This window comes from Mchenga conophoros, linkage group LG15 (genome assembly GCF_057382185.1).
Source record: "Mchenga conophoros isolate Kocher_MC1m ecotype Shallow Benthic linkage group LG15, M_conophoros_male_GT1.1, whole genome shotgun sequence".
NCBI lineage: Eukaryota > Metazoa > Chordata > Actinopteri > Cichliformes > Cichlidae > Mchenga > Mchenga conophoros.
The window spans coordinates 23,664,566-23,678,325 of NC_140540.1; the positions used below are offsets into that span (position 1 = coordinate 23,664,566).

Sequence of the window (13,760 nt, forward strand, 5' to 3'; positions counted from 1 at the left end):
TTGTGAGCTTTACAAGTGGCCTTTAATGTTATTATGCTTCTATCAATGATGTTCTTTTGTCTTCTTCATCTTTGCTTTTCTTTTACCCTTTATAAATGCCACCAACCTGCATATTAAACTGAGCCTGCATGACTAAGCGTTCAATTTAATTAACATGTCCTTTTTTAAATAAAAAAAACTTCTTAATGCACAGTGTCCCTTTCAGTCTCTAGGAGGTTTCGTGTTTGCCCTCAGCAGTATGTCAGAGTTTCCTCTGAGGGGAATTTACCTGCTGCTAATGTAGTGAAGGTGTTTTTCACAATAAAACTTTATTTTAGAAAACTAAAATAAATGTACATCTTCAGTCCAGGAAACAAGGATTACTCTGATAAGCTGCCCATAAGGAGAGTTAATACTGTATAATGTGATAATGATTACTGGTTTGTCAGACTGGGAGTAGACATCTCCCAGTTTAATTTTGTGACAGAGAAACAGGATTTTCAGGATTCAGACGCTGATCTCAAACCCCTTCGTTCTCATTTCAGTTTCACTGTAATAAACTTTACTTACATGTGATTTGAAAACAATATTCCCCAAGCACTGGCGTGTTTGGGACGATGTTCATCAAAATGTGTCAATCAGCTCGCGAGGAGATCCTTAAATAAACCCCAAATCCTCAGGAGCCCTTTGTCTGTGTTCGAATGATAACCTGGAGCGCCTCCTGCTGGAAGGCTGCGGGGATTACAACGAGACAGAATAAACTAAAAACATCGTCCAAGTTTCTCATCAACATGTCTCCATCTCCTTGACCTTTTTGAGCTCACCTGATTTCCTCAACTTCTTAGACTCAAGAACTGTCTTCTCACTTCTTGCTACTTCACAGGAAACAACAGGTGAAACTTAAAATCTTTATTCAGACCCAAAACAAATCGAAATTTACATTCAACACAAAAAAAAAGAAAAAGGATGAGCGTGCAGACTCTCTGCAACCTTCAAGCTTCGGTACAGTCACAACTGACACGGACAAGAAACAAACCTCTCAAAGGTTTGTTTCAAAGCTAAAGAACCAGAAAAAGAGCATTAAACAGTCCTGCAGCAGATTTCTTTAAAGGTGCTCGTCTTTTTCTTTGTGCTCTGGTTGCAGAGGCTTCGCTGCTCCTTCTCTTGACAGCCTGTCGGCCTCCTCGTTGCCTCTGTAGCCGGCGTGACCTGGAATGTGCATCTGGAGGAGGACCAGAAGGGCAGACAAGTAAGTATAAAAACATGAAAATAACAACTAATAATCAATCACTTGGACGCTTACTGAGCATTAAACAAATGATTGGATATGGCTGTACTATGCAGCACTAAGACTGTTTACTACTGCGGCCTGTAATGCAGTCACAGTAAAATGATCACTTCAAATTATTGCTGCCAAATCATGGGGTGCTCATCACGGGTTGCATTTAAATCATTAAGACCTGCAAATGACCAGAAGATTTTTCATTACATCCTGATACGTACGACCTTCAAATAGGCGGTTTTTACCATTACCGGTTCATCCATCAGATAAGGCATTAACAATACTGCTGATGCTTTTCTCTGACTGTTACTTTTAAATTGAACCTGTCACACCGTTTCCAGATCAGACTACTTTCTGCACATCAAAACAATCCACCAGAAGTGAAGAGAACAATGTAATAATGAGCTCATCATTTTAAGTTAAATTTTCCAAGCAGAAAATGCTGAATTTCTCTGGCTTCACCTTCAAAAATCTGAATATTCACCTTTTTTGGGCCTAATTTGGACTGAGGGGGTTTAATTCTTCCCTCACGATAATCTGAACCCTTTCGTAATATCTTTCTGGCATTCACGATTTATTTGTGGACCCTTATTTTAACGTATATTTTACATTTTTAAGCATTCGAATAATTGAATCAGAAATTAAGTGACAATCAACCTTGTGCCAGCCTGACTTCGTACAATTAAAATAAAAACACAGATGATCCCGCAGCAAGAGGAATAAAATTACTTTTTTTTTTAACCAAAGAACAGAAAGGTGACGCAGTGCAGGAACCTTTTACACATTTGTGAGACTAGTCTGAATAAAATGTTGTTGTTTATTCAACATTTATGCAAATTAGCACATTTAATTAGTACTAATGAAAGAAACATTAGCATATTTTAGTATCAAATGTGTACTTGTCGAACACTTAGTCTTATTAACAAACCAGGGAGTTTCTATCATTTAACATTTTTATCATTCAGAGCTGATTAAAAGAATAAAAATTTACGATATTTTTCTGAATTAAGACTCTAATGTGCAAACAAAATGAAACAGGAACGCTGAACCTGTCTTCAGCCGAATGCTCAGATTTTTCTTTTTTGAAGACGTTTGAAATAGCAAAATTATTTGGATATGTAACACTTCATCTGCTTATCAAAAGCATAAGATTTCAGAAAACAAAAAACAAAACATAATCATCTTAATCCAAGTAATCCACTGAAACTGTCCCTTTGATATATACAGTTTTAGCCTCTGAGGAAAGCTGTTCGGCTGCTTGCTCTGTCTGACTGTACTGAGCCCTCCGTGCCCCCTTGTGGCCATTTTTCAGGCCATGGACAGATTTATCACCTCCCCAGCAGGGGGCGGTTGACTGCAAAAAGACTCCTGCGGTAAATGTAAAAACATTGTTTACTTCTGACCTGCATGAATCTAAAGAAACACTGATACTTACCCAGACCACCTCCACCTGTCCATTCAGCCTGTCCAGTTTCACAAAGTCGTCTTTGTTGGTAATCTGACCTCCAGATTTCAACCTCCAGCCGTTCAACTTCCAGTTCTTCACCCAGCTGGTCACACCTGCATGAAGGAAAAAGAAAAGAAAAACCTTTACCCATTCAGTGGGAAATTCAAAAGCTGAAATCTGAGTGGTAATGCAACATGACTGCAGCATGACTCGAGTTTGTGACTCACCGTTTATCGTAAACTTGCTGTCAGTGTATAAAACGAGTTTCTTGATGTTATTCTGTTTGGCCTGTTCCAGCGCTCTGCAGGCCGCCTGGTGCAGCGAGAGCAGAGACGACAGTTAGTTATGGTTTAAAGCTTGTAGAGAAAAATCCAAGCATAAAATAACAAACAGGCATTTACAGGCCTGCGTCTTGCTATTCTTTCCAATAAATAGGTACATTTACATATCTGCTCCCTCAGGAAACTTTTCAGAAGTTGAGTTTAAAACCTTCATTCTCATGGTGCCATTTTTAGTTTTGTTCCCTCTATGACCATCAGGTGGCGCTTCTTTGTATTTGCTGTACATTTAATAAGCCTCTTTACATGCTGGCCCTCAGTAGTTTAAACTGGTTAAAATTGCCTCAGCCTCTCCTCTCTTTAACCCTAGCACACTAACATGCAGTTTTATAACACTATCACTAATGTCAGGTAGATTTTACCCGACACCCAAAAAAAAAAAAAAAAAAAACATACTTCCCATTAAAATATATTAAAGTACAACAATAAGTGGCAAATTGAAGTGCTCTTCTTTTATTTCTCTCTACACAACATCTCACAAAAGGAAAAAAGGGTGTCATGGTGGTCCCTTTAAAAAGATTCTAAAGCAACAGAATGAAAATCACCCCATGTTAGTGTTAAAAATTTAAAAAGTACTGTTTAAGTGCAGCCCTGCAGAGTTAACACTGAGCATTAAACTGGACTTTTAAGACAGAAACTCTCATGCTGAGATGTAAATCTTACTTGTATCTCTGCGCGCTGGTTGGTCTGCCTTCCCTGCAGCCTCTCTGCAACATTTCTATAAAGCCAGAGGCAACAAAATGTGAGAAACCGATGCATCCATTTATGCAATTAAGACTTTCACTATGGAGGTTTAGACTGAGCAGATTTTAGGAACTGTTTAAAACATGCTCGTTGTAGCACGTGCACATATTCTCACAGTGGGTTGTTGCATCCCCAGTACACCCCGATGCCCCCCCGTGCGCCGCTCTGTCCGTTTCTTGAGCAGCAGCCATCGGTGTAAACGACCACAGCGTCACCTGTACGGAGAACGCAGAACAGTTCAGACTGGAGTTCAAGTTTTATTGCTTCCATTTTCTACATTTTATATTTAAATATTTCTGTATGTAGTAAATGACATGATTTTGTCCCCATAACATGTTGAATGGAGTTGAGCTCTAATATTAAATCTTGCACATCTCACCCATGTACGTGAATCCGTCTGAGCTCTCTGATGACGAGTTTTGTGATGTCGAGCTTTCTGATGGCTTAACTCGTTTGGGCTGGTGCCCCGCCTCCTCCTCCGAGTGACATCTCTTTTTGCCAAGAGGGATGTACTCGAGCGGCTCCGGGCCTCGTTTAGGAAGCAGAGTGACATCAGACTCCACGCTCTGAGTTACTGAAAGCCACAAACACAAGAAGTTCATCAAGAACAGTGTGCAGCAAGTACCTGATTCTCCACTTAAAATCACCTGTGAGCTTTGTGTGAATCCAGACCTGCATGCTGTATTACCACCTCAAACAGACACAGTGGCTGGGTTAACCCTCTACTGCATAGCGTTGCCCTGAGGCAACAAACCACATTTTCATGCCTCACACAAATAAATGTATATAAAAGAAAAACTTGCATGTGCATGAATATGTTAAGAAGCATATTTGATTGTTTGTTCTACTTTTCAATTACAGGACATGGATGTAAAAACCTTTTATGGAAGGAAACCAAGGGGATGTGCACTTTCTGTCCTCAGAAAGTGAGGACAGTGAGCTTTCAGGGAGTGACAGTGAAGTAGAGGAGTGGATCCCTGAATCAGGTTTGAGGGACACTTAGGAGCTCAGGGGTCAGTTGGTAAAGTAACTGTGTGTGTGTGTGTGTGTGTGTGTGTGTGTGTGTGTGTGTGTGTGTGTGTGTGTGTGTGTGTGTCTCTTACTGTTGTGGGAACACAAATTTGTTTACACTCATATTGTGAGGTCTAGCCTACTTTATGGGGACAATTGCAAGGTAAATCATTCAATTTTAGGGTGAAGGCTTGAGTCGGGGTTAGAGTTAGGTTCAGGCAGGGACTTGTGATGGGTAGGGTCAGGATAAGTCTCCAGGAAATGAATGCAAGTTAATGTAATATCCCTAAAAGTGATGGAAACACAACACGTGTGTGTGTGTGTGTGTGTGTGTGTGTGTGTGTGTGTGTGTGTGTGTGTGTGTGTCAAATGTTGGATGTATTTTGGTGTTTTATTGTTCTGTGAAATGTTTACATAGTTTTTTTATTGTTGTTTATTTATTTGTTCATCCTGGTTGTACTAATAAAACGTATTATAGAATAACTTGTTATTTGACTACCCTTATCGCACAGTGTTGCCTTGAAATAACAAACCAATATCTGTTTTTTTTGTTTTGTTTTGTTGGTTTTTTTTTTTTTGGGGGGGGGGGGGGGGGTCAAATTTTATGATTGATATATTATAAGGGACCCTAAAGCTCCCCCAGAAATATTTTTTTCCCCAAAAAATAAAAAGTCATGCAGTAGAGGGTTTTAACATATTCTTGGATTCCAAACTGACGGCCACTTCCAAACCAAGATGCTCCAAGTTCAGCCTCAATCCCAGCTCCAAGTAATTATAGTTTCTCGTGTGTATTTGAAGAGTATAAAATTAGAAAATATTCACCTTTCTTCACGTCTGGAACTGCAGAAGGCTCGATCCCTCTGACGAATGCCCAGGCATCTCGCTCTGAGGCAAACTTCTTAAAGGAGGCGGACGGAAATTTGTCCACTTGGCTCTTACACTCGTCCCTAAATGACAAAAAAATAAAAAGTAAAAAATCAGGAGAATAAAAACCTTGAGATGTCTTCATTCTCCCCTCCGGACACTTTAATGATACACCTTTTCAACTGCAACTCAATCCATTCAGGCACAGACATGGTCAAGATGACCCACTGACGTTCAAACTGAGCCACTGGAGTGAGGAAGAAAGAGAATTTAAGTGGCACTGAACATGGCAGTGATTGTTGGTGGCAGACACACTGGCCTGAATATTTCAGAAACTAGTGATTTCTGAATTTCCAGCATGAAAATGAAATGAGAGAAAATATCTAGGACAGACTCCAATCCGGCCCAGTGGGCAGCTGTGGAGGATGACTTTAACTGTGTTTTAACTTTTGACTGTTTCCTATCATTTACGGTACATTAAACTAATTAAGTAACAGAAAAACAATAACAAAAATGTTCCCTTCTTGTAACAATAGGTCCAAAGTTTATTTTCTCAAAGATTAAATGTGTAGTTAAACTTCTGTGCACTAACAGAAGGTGGAGTTTCACTGGTCTGGTACTGGCGTGTTGTTTATTTTATATGTATTTATTTGTAATATAAACAAACCAAAGACATACTACATTATGTAAGAATAAATCAATTTTAGGCCCTCCTACTCACAAATGAGCCACATTAATGGCGGAAATACATTTAACAGTTTGAAGGCTAACCACCTGAAAAACGGAGAAAACGAAGCCGTGTATGTTATGCTTCCATGCCGAATTAAAGTGTGGGATGTACTGACAGGGAAACATTGATATGATCTTAAACCCGCTGGGTTGTTTTACTGTAGCTCAAGGAGAAAAAGAAATCTTCGTGCATCTGAACGGAAGCTGGCATCCACTCACTCTCACTGAAAGAACATGCACTTTGAATAGCCAATAACATTGATTTTCTTAAAAACAAATGTGCAGGCATTGAGTTGTGTCCGGCCTCACCATGAAGTGTAGACTCCCGTTTTGTGTCCTTTCCTAACTGCGTAGAAAAACTTCCCTTTCGCCATGTCGTCAGCAGCGCTACAAAAGGTCCTGCATGCAACTCTGAAAAGACCAGTCAGCCTAAACATCACTGTCTGCCAACACACTGCACGGGGACAAAGGTGGCTAGCATCGTGATATTAACTCGGATACATTCAAATATCAATAGATTTGAGTAGGGAAGGCGTGGTTTGACATAAAATCTTGAAATATGGGACCAAATTAGCAACCAGGTGTACAGATGTCCGGGAAAGCTAAACCCGAAAAAGCCCAAAAAAGTATTCCATATATATTTAACACCAGTCTAATAAGTCTTGCAGTCATCTTAGTTTCTTCATTGGCCGTATATCCCTATCTGAAAATGTTGCAGTAAACAAAATCGAACAAAAATCAGTCTAAACGCACAGCAATAATCTGCCTGCAGTTTCCCCGACTGTTTTCTACTACACTCACGCGATAGTTCTTATCACTTCAAGCGTTTCTACAATTCTCGCGATAGAAAAAAAGGTCGCTCCCGATTGGATTAATCCAACTCTCGCGATGTTCCGGCCTCTTCCTTGGCCGTCGTTGACAGAGGTTAGTCGTGCCATTTTACTCTGGACTAGCTTTTCTGTTTTAAAATGTACTTTAAATGTATTTAATGGCAAGGTTTACACACAGTAGGGCAAGTGAATCCTGTGATAGCTTAGATTATGTGATTTGCAGTATCGGATGGCTCATCTTAATGTCTAAATAAGACATAGTAGAGGGGCTCTGCTCAATGAGTTCGGCAAGCGAGTAGCGGCTAGCAACAGGCCGTGCATGTGTTCAGTTAGCCGTCACAAAACCGAAGGAAAAAGAGCTTAAGTTAATTTTCAGGGTCGGATGTTCAGCTCTTTTAATTGTGATTCAAGTAGTTAATATGTATGTGCCGTTTTATGTCCATTGGGCTGTTATATCAATCTCCTGTGCTATTGTGGTGTAGCCCGGTTAGCTCAGAGGTGTTACGCCTGGAGGTTAGCGGTGCTCTGGGCTTTCAATAAAGGGTGGATATTAAATATGTTCGGATGCCGGTGGGTCTAACCTAAATGTTTTTATTTCTCCGTGCAGAGACAAAGGCCATGTTCAGTACCAGCGCCAAAATAGTGAAGCCTAATGGCGAGAAGCCAGACGAGTTTGAGTCTGGGATCTCTCAGGTAAGAAAGTCGGCATCACAGATCCATGTATTATTGAAGCTTCAGTCCAGCTGAATGAGTAACTGTGGGGGCCGTTGGGGAGAAAACTGTAAAGGGCATCATGAATAAATATGGTGTAAGAGAACTATATGATTTATTGGTCAGCCATTACATAACTGCACTATCTGTTAATATGAGGCCAATTTGATGTCAGATTACATTTTTAAAAAAGGTACTGATTTTTTTTTTGTGTACAGGGGTTCATGTACAGTATCAGAACTCTCTTGTCTCCAAGTGACTATTTAAACAAGAATTGTACTGTTGGAGGAATGTAAGGCTGTGTGTGATTGAGTCTTTAATGTGATTTAATTATGACTGACATTAAAGTCTCAGCTGCTGGTTCTTCTCAATCCTGTAAGGCTGAGTGTTTCATTAGGACAGCCCTGTTTGGTGGTTTTGTCCGCTTACTGGTTGGTGGACTGATGGGGTGATGCGGCCTTAAAATTATATCATATTTCTTGAAGTGTCTGGTGAATAAAGTACCAGCAGCACCAGCATTGCAGTGCAATAGTGGTGATACATTTTAAGTTCAGTAAGCAAAAAAAGTAACCCAGGTCATGTTTTCTCTTTCAAAAAAAGAAAAGGCAAGTAAAATAATGCACCTGTGAGTGCTATGTTGAGCTTCAGCAGCTGAAGCTCAACATAGTTCTGTTCCACACTGTCGGACAGAAAGCTGTACACCTGGCTTAACTGATTAGTTTAACAATAACTGAAGTGATGTTTTAACCCTGCTCACCAGGCGGCTGTGGTATTTCTCATCTTGTGTTCCCTAAAGCTTACCTGGTTGCTCTCATGGCGATCAGTCAGCTGTCTCAGATTCTAACTCTGCTGTCTTGGACAGCAGCTGGTGATGGAAGTCTTTCCCCTTGCTGTGGAGAGATCCTGTAACTTGGAAGGTGATGTAATCCTGAACCTTCAGCAGCTGAAGCTCACTGAGGCTCAAGAGCATAACCGTCACCAGTTGGAGTCCAAGATGGTGGAGTTGTTAGTCTGTCTTCAGGATGAAGAACCTACTGGTGCAGCAGCTGATAATTGAGTCTCCCAAAATAACTTTCAGTTTTTTTATAATGTATTTTAAAAAGGGATGGTTTTGTTTCTTTTAATGACCACATGGAAAATCTGCCACCAGTGGGATTGGGCTCTCCTTTAGAGAGAAGCAGAAATATGAAGCTAATAGAAAACGTTTGAGCTAGTCAGGATGAGTGATGTGGTTGTGCTTGCTTTACTCATTTGACTGGTCTTTCCACAGGCTCTGCTCGAGCTGGAGATGAACTCTGACCTGAAGGCTCAGCTGAGAGAACTGAACATCACTGCAGCAAAGGTGAGAGTTCACATGAACCTGTGTGCATGAGCTTCGTGTCATTGAATTATTTACATAACTGATACATAGATTTTGTTTTAACAAGCCTGTTGCTGTGTTTGCTGCTTTTCACTGACTCAAAATCAAGCTTTAATTTATCTTTATGCTACGTTTTAAATCTAATCCGACGTGGACATCCAGAGAGTTGCTCTCCTGGCTCTGTCCTGGTGGCGTATGGGAGCGTAGCTCTGAGCTGAGACGTACAGTCCCGTTCCACAACGTTGGAGAGAAAGCTCTGTCCCCGGCTGCTGGCCGGTGAGGACGAGCGTCCTGCATATTCCTACATCTTCCCAGAGTCCTTTAGGGCCATTACTGGGGAGCTAAACCATGCAGTGCACACTTTTTGATACGTACTGGTGTTATAAGTCGTCGTGTTTTACTAAAATTCTTTCGTACTAACCTAGAGTTCAATGCATGTTCCTCTGAGTTTTAACAGCCACAGATTTACGAAACATTAAGACAATTTCCTTCAAGGATCCAAAGCTGGGATTTGGGCACCTCGTGGAGAGCTCCTGCCCTGCCCAGGTGGCGTCACATCACACTTCAGAGCCCCTGTGCTCTTAAATGACTGCTGCTTTATTCTTTTCAGGAAATCGAGGTTGGTGGAAACAGGAAAGCCATCATCATCTTCGTTCCTGTCCCTCAGCTGAAGTCCTTCCAGAAGATTCAGGTGCGCCTGGTGAGGGAGCTGGAGAAGAAGTTCAGTGGAAAGCACGTGGTCTTCATTGCACAGGTGAGGATACCATCGCTGTGACTGTCAGTTTGATTACTTACTTGATATCCAGAAATATTACGTTTTGCTTTCAAGCTGGATGCCTGGAAAACATTACTTAAAATGCATAACCCTGTTAAGAACAGGCGTGAGCTCAGGTATGTGTCCGTGTGTTGCGGTGATTCTTTTATCCGACATGGACATCCAGAGAGTTGCTCTCCTGGCTCTGTCCTGGTGGCGTATGGGAGCGTAGCTCTGAGCTGAGACGTACAGTCCCGTTCCACAATGTCGGACAGAAAGCTCTGTCCCCGGCTGCCGGCCGGTGAGGATGAGCGTCCTGCATATTCCTACATCTTCCCAGAGTCCTTTGGGGCCATTACTGGGGAGCTAAACCATGCAGTGCACATCTTTTCAAATCAGGGTTCAACTTATAGGCTGATAATGAAATAAAACCTCTTTATGTAAGCAAGAATATCAGCCTGAACCTGATTGTTACCTTCATGCTGCTCTGTAGTTGCTTTTGTTTGCCCAATTCCTCGTTGGAGATTAATTGAACAATTTCTGACTTTCAGAGGAGAATTCTGCCCAAACCCACCAGGAAAAGCCGCACGAAGAATAAGCAGAAGCGTCCCAGGAGGTGAGTGCCGAGAGTTGGCTTTAAAATCTGATCACAGATTTCTGCGGCTGACTCGCAAGAGTGGGTCAATGTGTTAAAGTGGATCTGGAGTCTTTAATGTTAGAAACTTTCCAGCTCTGACAATGATTCAAGTGAAAGAACGGAGGGAAGATGGTGCAGTGATGAGCATTTCCACTAATACTCTTGAGCCTTTTTTTTTTTGAGCTCATACAAAAACACTATAATGAACTTTAGCTGGCAACATTTACACTGTGCTTAGTTTACTTTCATTTTTCTGAACTTCAGTGTTCTCTCGGTTTGTAAAGTGTTCGATCTTCTGTCACCTTCTCAGACCCCTTTTATCAGTCCAGCGTCGGGTAGCCTGGTGGTGGTTACTTGCGATCTACCACCACCTTGTGGAGGTACTGTTGCAATGCATGCTACCAGATGCATGTGATGAAAATTAATAGTTCTTGTGATATTAATTTTCATCACATGACGTTAATGCATCTGCAGTGCTCTCTTTAAGCTTTAGAAATTGCTTTGTGTATAAATGATTTTTAAAAGATGTATGTTAATACTGTGTTGAAGCATCTTTTTTCAGGTAACACCCTTAAGATTTATTTCTGTCCTTCAAAATAAAAGAGATTGTGAGGATAACTGTAAACTTAAATCTACAAATGTGTTTCTAAAAAAACGGGAGAAAGGTTTATTAACTGGACAGAATGATGCTATAAACCCATTTGTAAATCTAATCCGACGTGGACATCCAGAGAGTTTCTCTCCTGGCTCTGTCCTGGTGGCGTATGGGAGCGTAGCTCTGAGCTGAGACGTACAGTCCCGTTCCACAACGTTGGAGAGAAAGCTCTGTCCCCGGCTGCTGGCCGGTGAGGACGAGCGTCCTGCATATTCCTATATCTTCCCAGAGTCCTTTGGGGCCATTACTGGGGAGCTAAACCATGCAGTGCACAGACTGATCATTAATAGAAACCAAAGAAGGTGTGACTGAATGTTTTTATTTTCTGTGAAGAGAGTCCCGGTTTTTGCTGAAAGTTGGATGTTTGAAAGGGTGCTGCAGGTGCTTTGGAAGGAAAACTTTACTGATGTGATTATTGGTCCCCGGTTTATCCGAGCTAAATCTTTCAACCGTTTGGTAAAACACAGTAATCCGAAGTTCAGCTCGGACCAGGCTGACTAAAACTCTCAGTAAGATTTATTTAGAGGAAGTGAAACTCATTAGGGTACTATAGCGGTGCCCGTTGCTTCTGTAAGTCATAGTCTGCCACCCCTCCAGTCTGCTTGAGGTGGCGGCTGTCTAGGCTGGCATCCTGTTGATCGGCCTGTGGTTGTCGTGCAGGTCTGCAGCCACACATAGTGCAGTGGAGGCAGGCCTGCAGGGACCCATGGCTGCCCTTGGGAGACAAGCTTTGTAATCAACACCAAGCCTCAGGTGTTGACCTTCAGGGCCTCACTCCCAAGATTATTGCTGTAACATAAAACTGTTATCGGGGAAAATGTTTTACTTTAATGAAATGAAATAAAAACCGGACTTGAGGAGGAAGAAATGTCTTGTTGCTCGAAGTTATTAACACGAGCAGGATGTCAGCATGATTAAGTGTTTCTGCCCACGATAAATACCCCACCAGGGTAGAGAAGTAATAAAAGCTCAAGTAGAACCTAAAGCTTTCAACCAATAAGAACCAAACTGAACTGAAGCACGGAAACTCGCTGTGGACACACACTGAAACTAAACGGAGTTGGAAATGAAGCATTGATGACCTTTTTTCTTTCCCCCAATTCTACAGCCGCACTCTGACCGCGGTCCATGACGCCATCTTGGAGGACCTGGTGTTCCCCAGTGAGATCGTGGGTAAGAGGATCAGAGTGAAACTGGACAGCAGCAGGCTCATCAAGGTCCACCTGGACAAGGCTCAGCAGAACAACGTCGAACACAAAGTGAGTTTTAAAGCAGCGGAGGCGTCTGCATGTTCAGGAAACACGAATAACGATGCTTTCAAGTGTCAGTCTTTAACGTATTAATCAGTGGAAGGATTGTTTGGTGTGGAAAAAGTCACGTTGTCACACCAAACACCTCCCAAAAACGGGATTTATTAGAAGGATAAGACGGAGCACGTGTCCCTCGGTTAAATTTCTGGAGATGTTTTAAGTCTGAAACCTTTTTGTTCCGACGTGGACATCCAGAGAGTTGCTCTCCTGGCTCTGTCCTGGTGGCGTATGGGAGCGTAGCTCTGAGCTGAGACGTACAGTCCCGTTCCACAATGTCGGACAGAAAGCTCTGTCCCCGGCTGCTGGCCGGTGAGGACGAGCGTCCTGCATATTCCTACATCTTCCCAGAGTCCTTTGGGGCCATTACTGGGGAGCTAAACCATGCAGTGCACAGACTGATCATAAACAGAAATTGAATTTATGGCTTAACTTGTCCTTTACTTTGAGTTTTATGCACAGATCAAAGTCCAATCCAAAATCCAAGGGTTGTATTAAGTACAACATACTGGCATAAAAAATAGACCTGTTTAAATCCTTCAGCTGCAGACAGGAGTTTGTCCTGCAGCCTTGGTTGTTGCTGTTTTGTTTTTTTTATATCATGTAAAGAAAAAGTGGTGATGGTAAATAAGAGGCAGGTTAAGTTAAACTAACGTTGATTTTATTCTTTCCTGATTCAGGTGGAGACCTTCTCTGGTGTCTACAAGAAGCTCACAGGCAAAGACGTCGTGTTTGAATTCCCAGAATTCCAGCTGTAAATGCAGATGACAAAATAAAATTTGTTTACTGTCACTACTGTTGCAGGTTGTGGTCTTTGATTTCCTTCTCAGAGGGCACGTTGGAGACCAGCGGAGCACTATTAAGCTTTTCAAACGATATGTCAATTATTAATAACCTGTCAGTATGTGGGAGCAAAATCTTCAGCCCTGTTGAAAATCCATGCAAGCAGGATTTTATTTTGATTGGCACACTTTTCGCAAAAGCTCAGATCATACCATTACTGGAAAGAAGGGTGGGTGGCTGACCGAAGACGGTGAATGTAGTGATACAGGCCAGGTACACAGATCGGAGCCCAGATTTAAATGCTAGCCTGTCCGGGAGGGGGAACGGGC

The 13,760-nt window shown here is 41.9% G+C and overlaps 2 protein-coding genes and 4 non-coding genes across 6 annotated transcripts; 5 read left to right on the forward strand and 1 right to left on the reverse strand.

The window, feature by feature from the left end:
* Window positions 1–873: 873 nt before the first annotated feature.
* rnaseh1 (ribonuclease H1) lies at window positions 874–7,190 on the reverse strand. Its single transcript, XM_085247631.1, has 8 exons — window positions 6,704–7,190; window positions 5,624–5,748; window positions 4,170–4,364; window positions 3,906–4,005; window positions 3,710–3,764; window positions 2,936–3,020; window positions 2,697–2,821; window positions 874–1,201 (listed from the first exon to the last, which is right to left on the reverse strand). The coding sequence occupies exons 1-8, from the start codon at window positions 6,829–6,831 to the stop codon at window positions 1,085–1,087; spliced, it is 930 nt and encodes a 309-aa protein (XP_085103757.1). The 5' UTR covers window positions 6,832–7,190; the 3' UTR covers window positions 874–1,084.
* Window positions 7,191–7,273: 83 nt separating this feature from the next.
* On the forward strand, window positions 7,274–13,440 carry rps7 (ribosomal protein S7). Its single transcript, XM_085247070.1, has 7 exons — window positions 7,274–7,318; window positions 7,832–7,917; window positions 9,206–9,277; window positions 9,906–10,049; window positions 10,601–10,665; window positions 12,450–12,600; window positions 13,329–13,440. Exons 2-7 carry the CDS (start codon window positions 7,843–7,845, stop codon window positions 13,404–13,406), a joined length of 585 nt encoding a protein of 194 aa, XP_085103196.1. The 5' UTR covers window positions 7,274–7,318; window positions 7,832–7,842; the 3' UTR covers window positions 13,407–13,440.
* LOC146558391 (small nucleolar RNA SNORA73 family) lies at window positions 9,441–9,658 on the forward strand. The gene has a single exon (XR_014888796.1). It is a non-coding gene; the product is annotated as a small nucleolar RNA SNORA73 family (small nucleolar RNA).
* Window positions 10,220–10,437, forward strand: LOC146558392 (small nucleolar RNA SNORA73 family). The gene has a single exon (XR_014888798.1). It is a non-coding gene; the product is annotated as a small nucleolar RNA SNORA73 family (small nucleolar RNA).
* Window positions 11,401–11,618, forward strand: LOC146558393 (small nucleolar RNA SNORA73 family). The gene has a single exon (XR_014888797.1). It is a non-coding gene; the product is annotated as a small nucleolar RNA SNORA73 family (small nucleolar RNA).
* On the forward strand, window positions 12,830–13,047 carry LOC146558394 (small nucleolar RNA SNORA73 family). The gene has a single exon (XR_014888799.1). It is a non-coding gene; the product is annotated as a small nucleolar RNA SNORA73 family (small nucleolar RNA).
* Window positions 13,441–13,760: the final 320 nt, after the last annotated feature.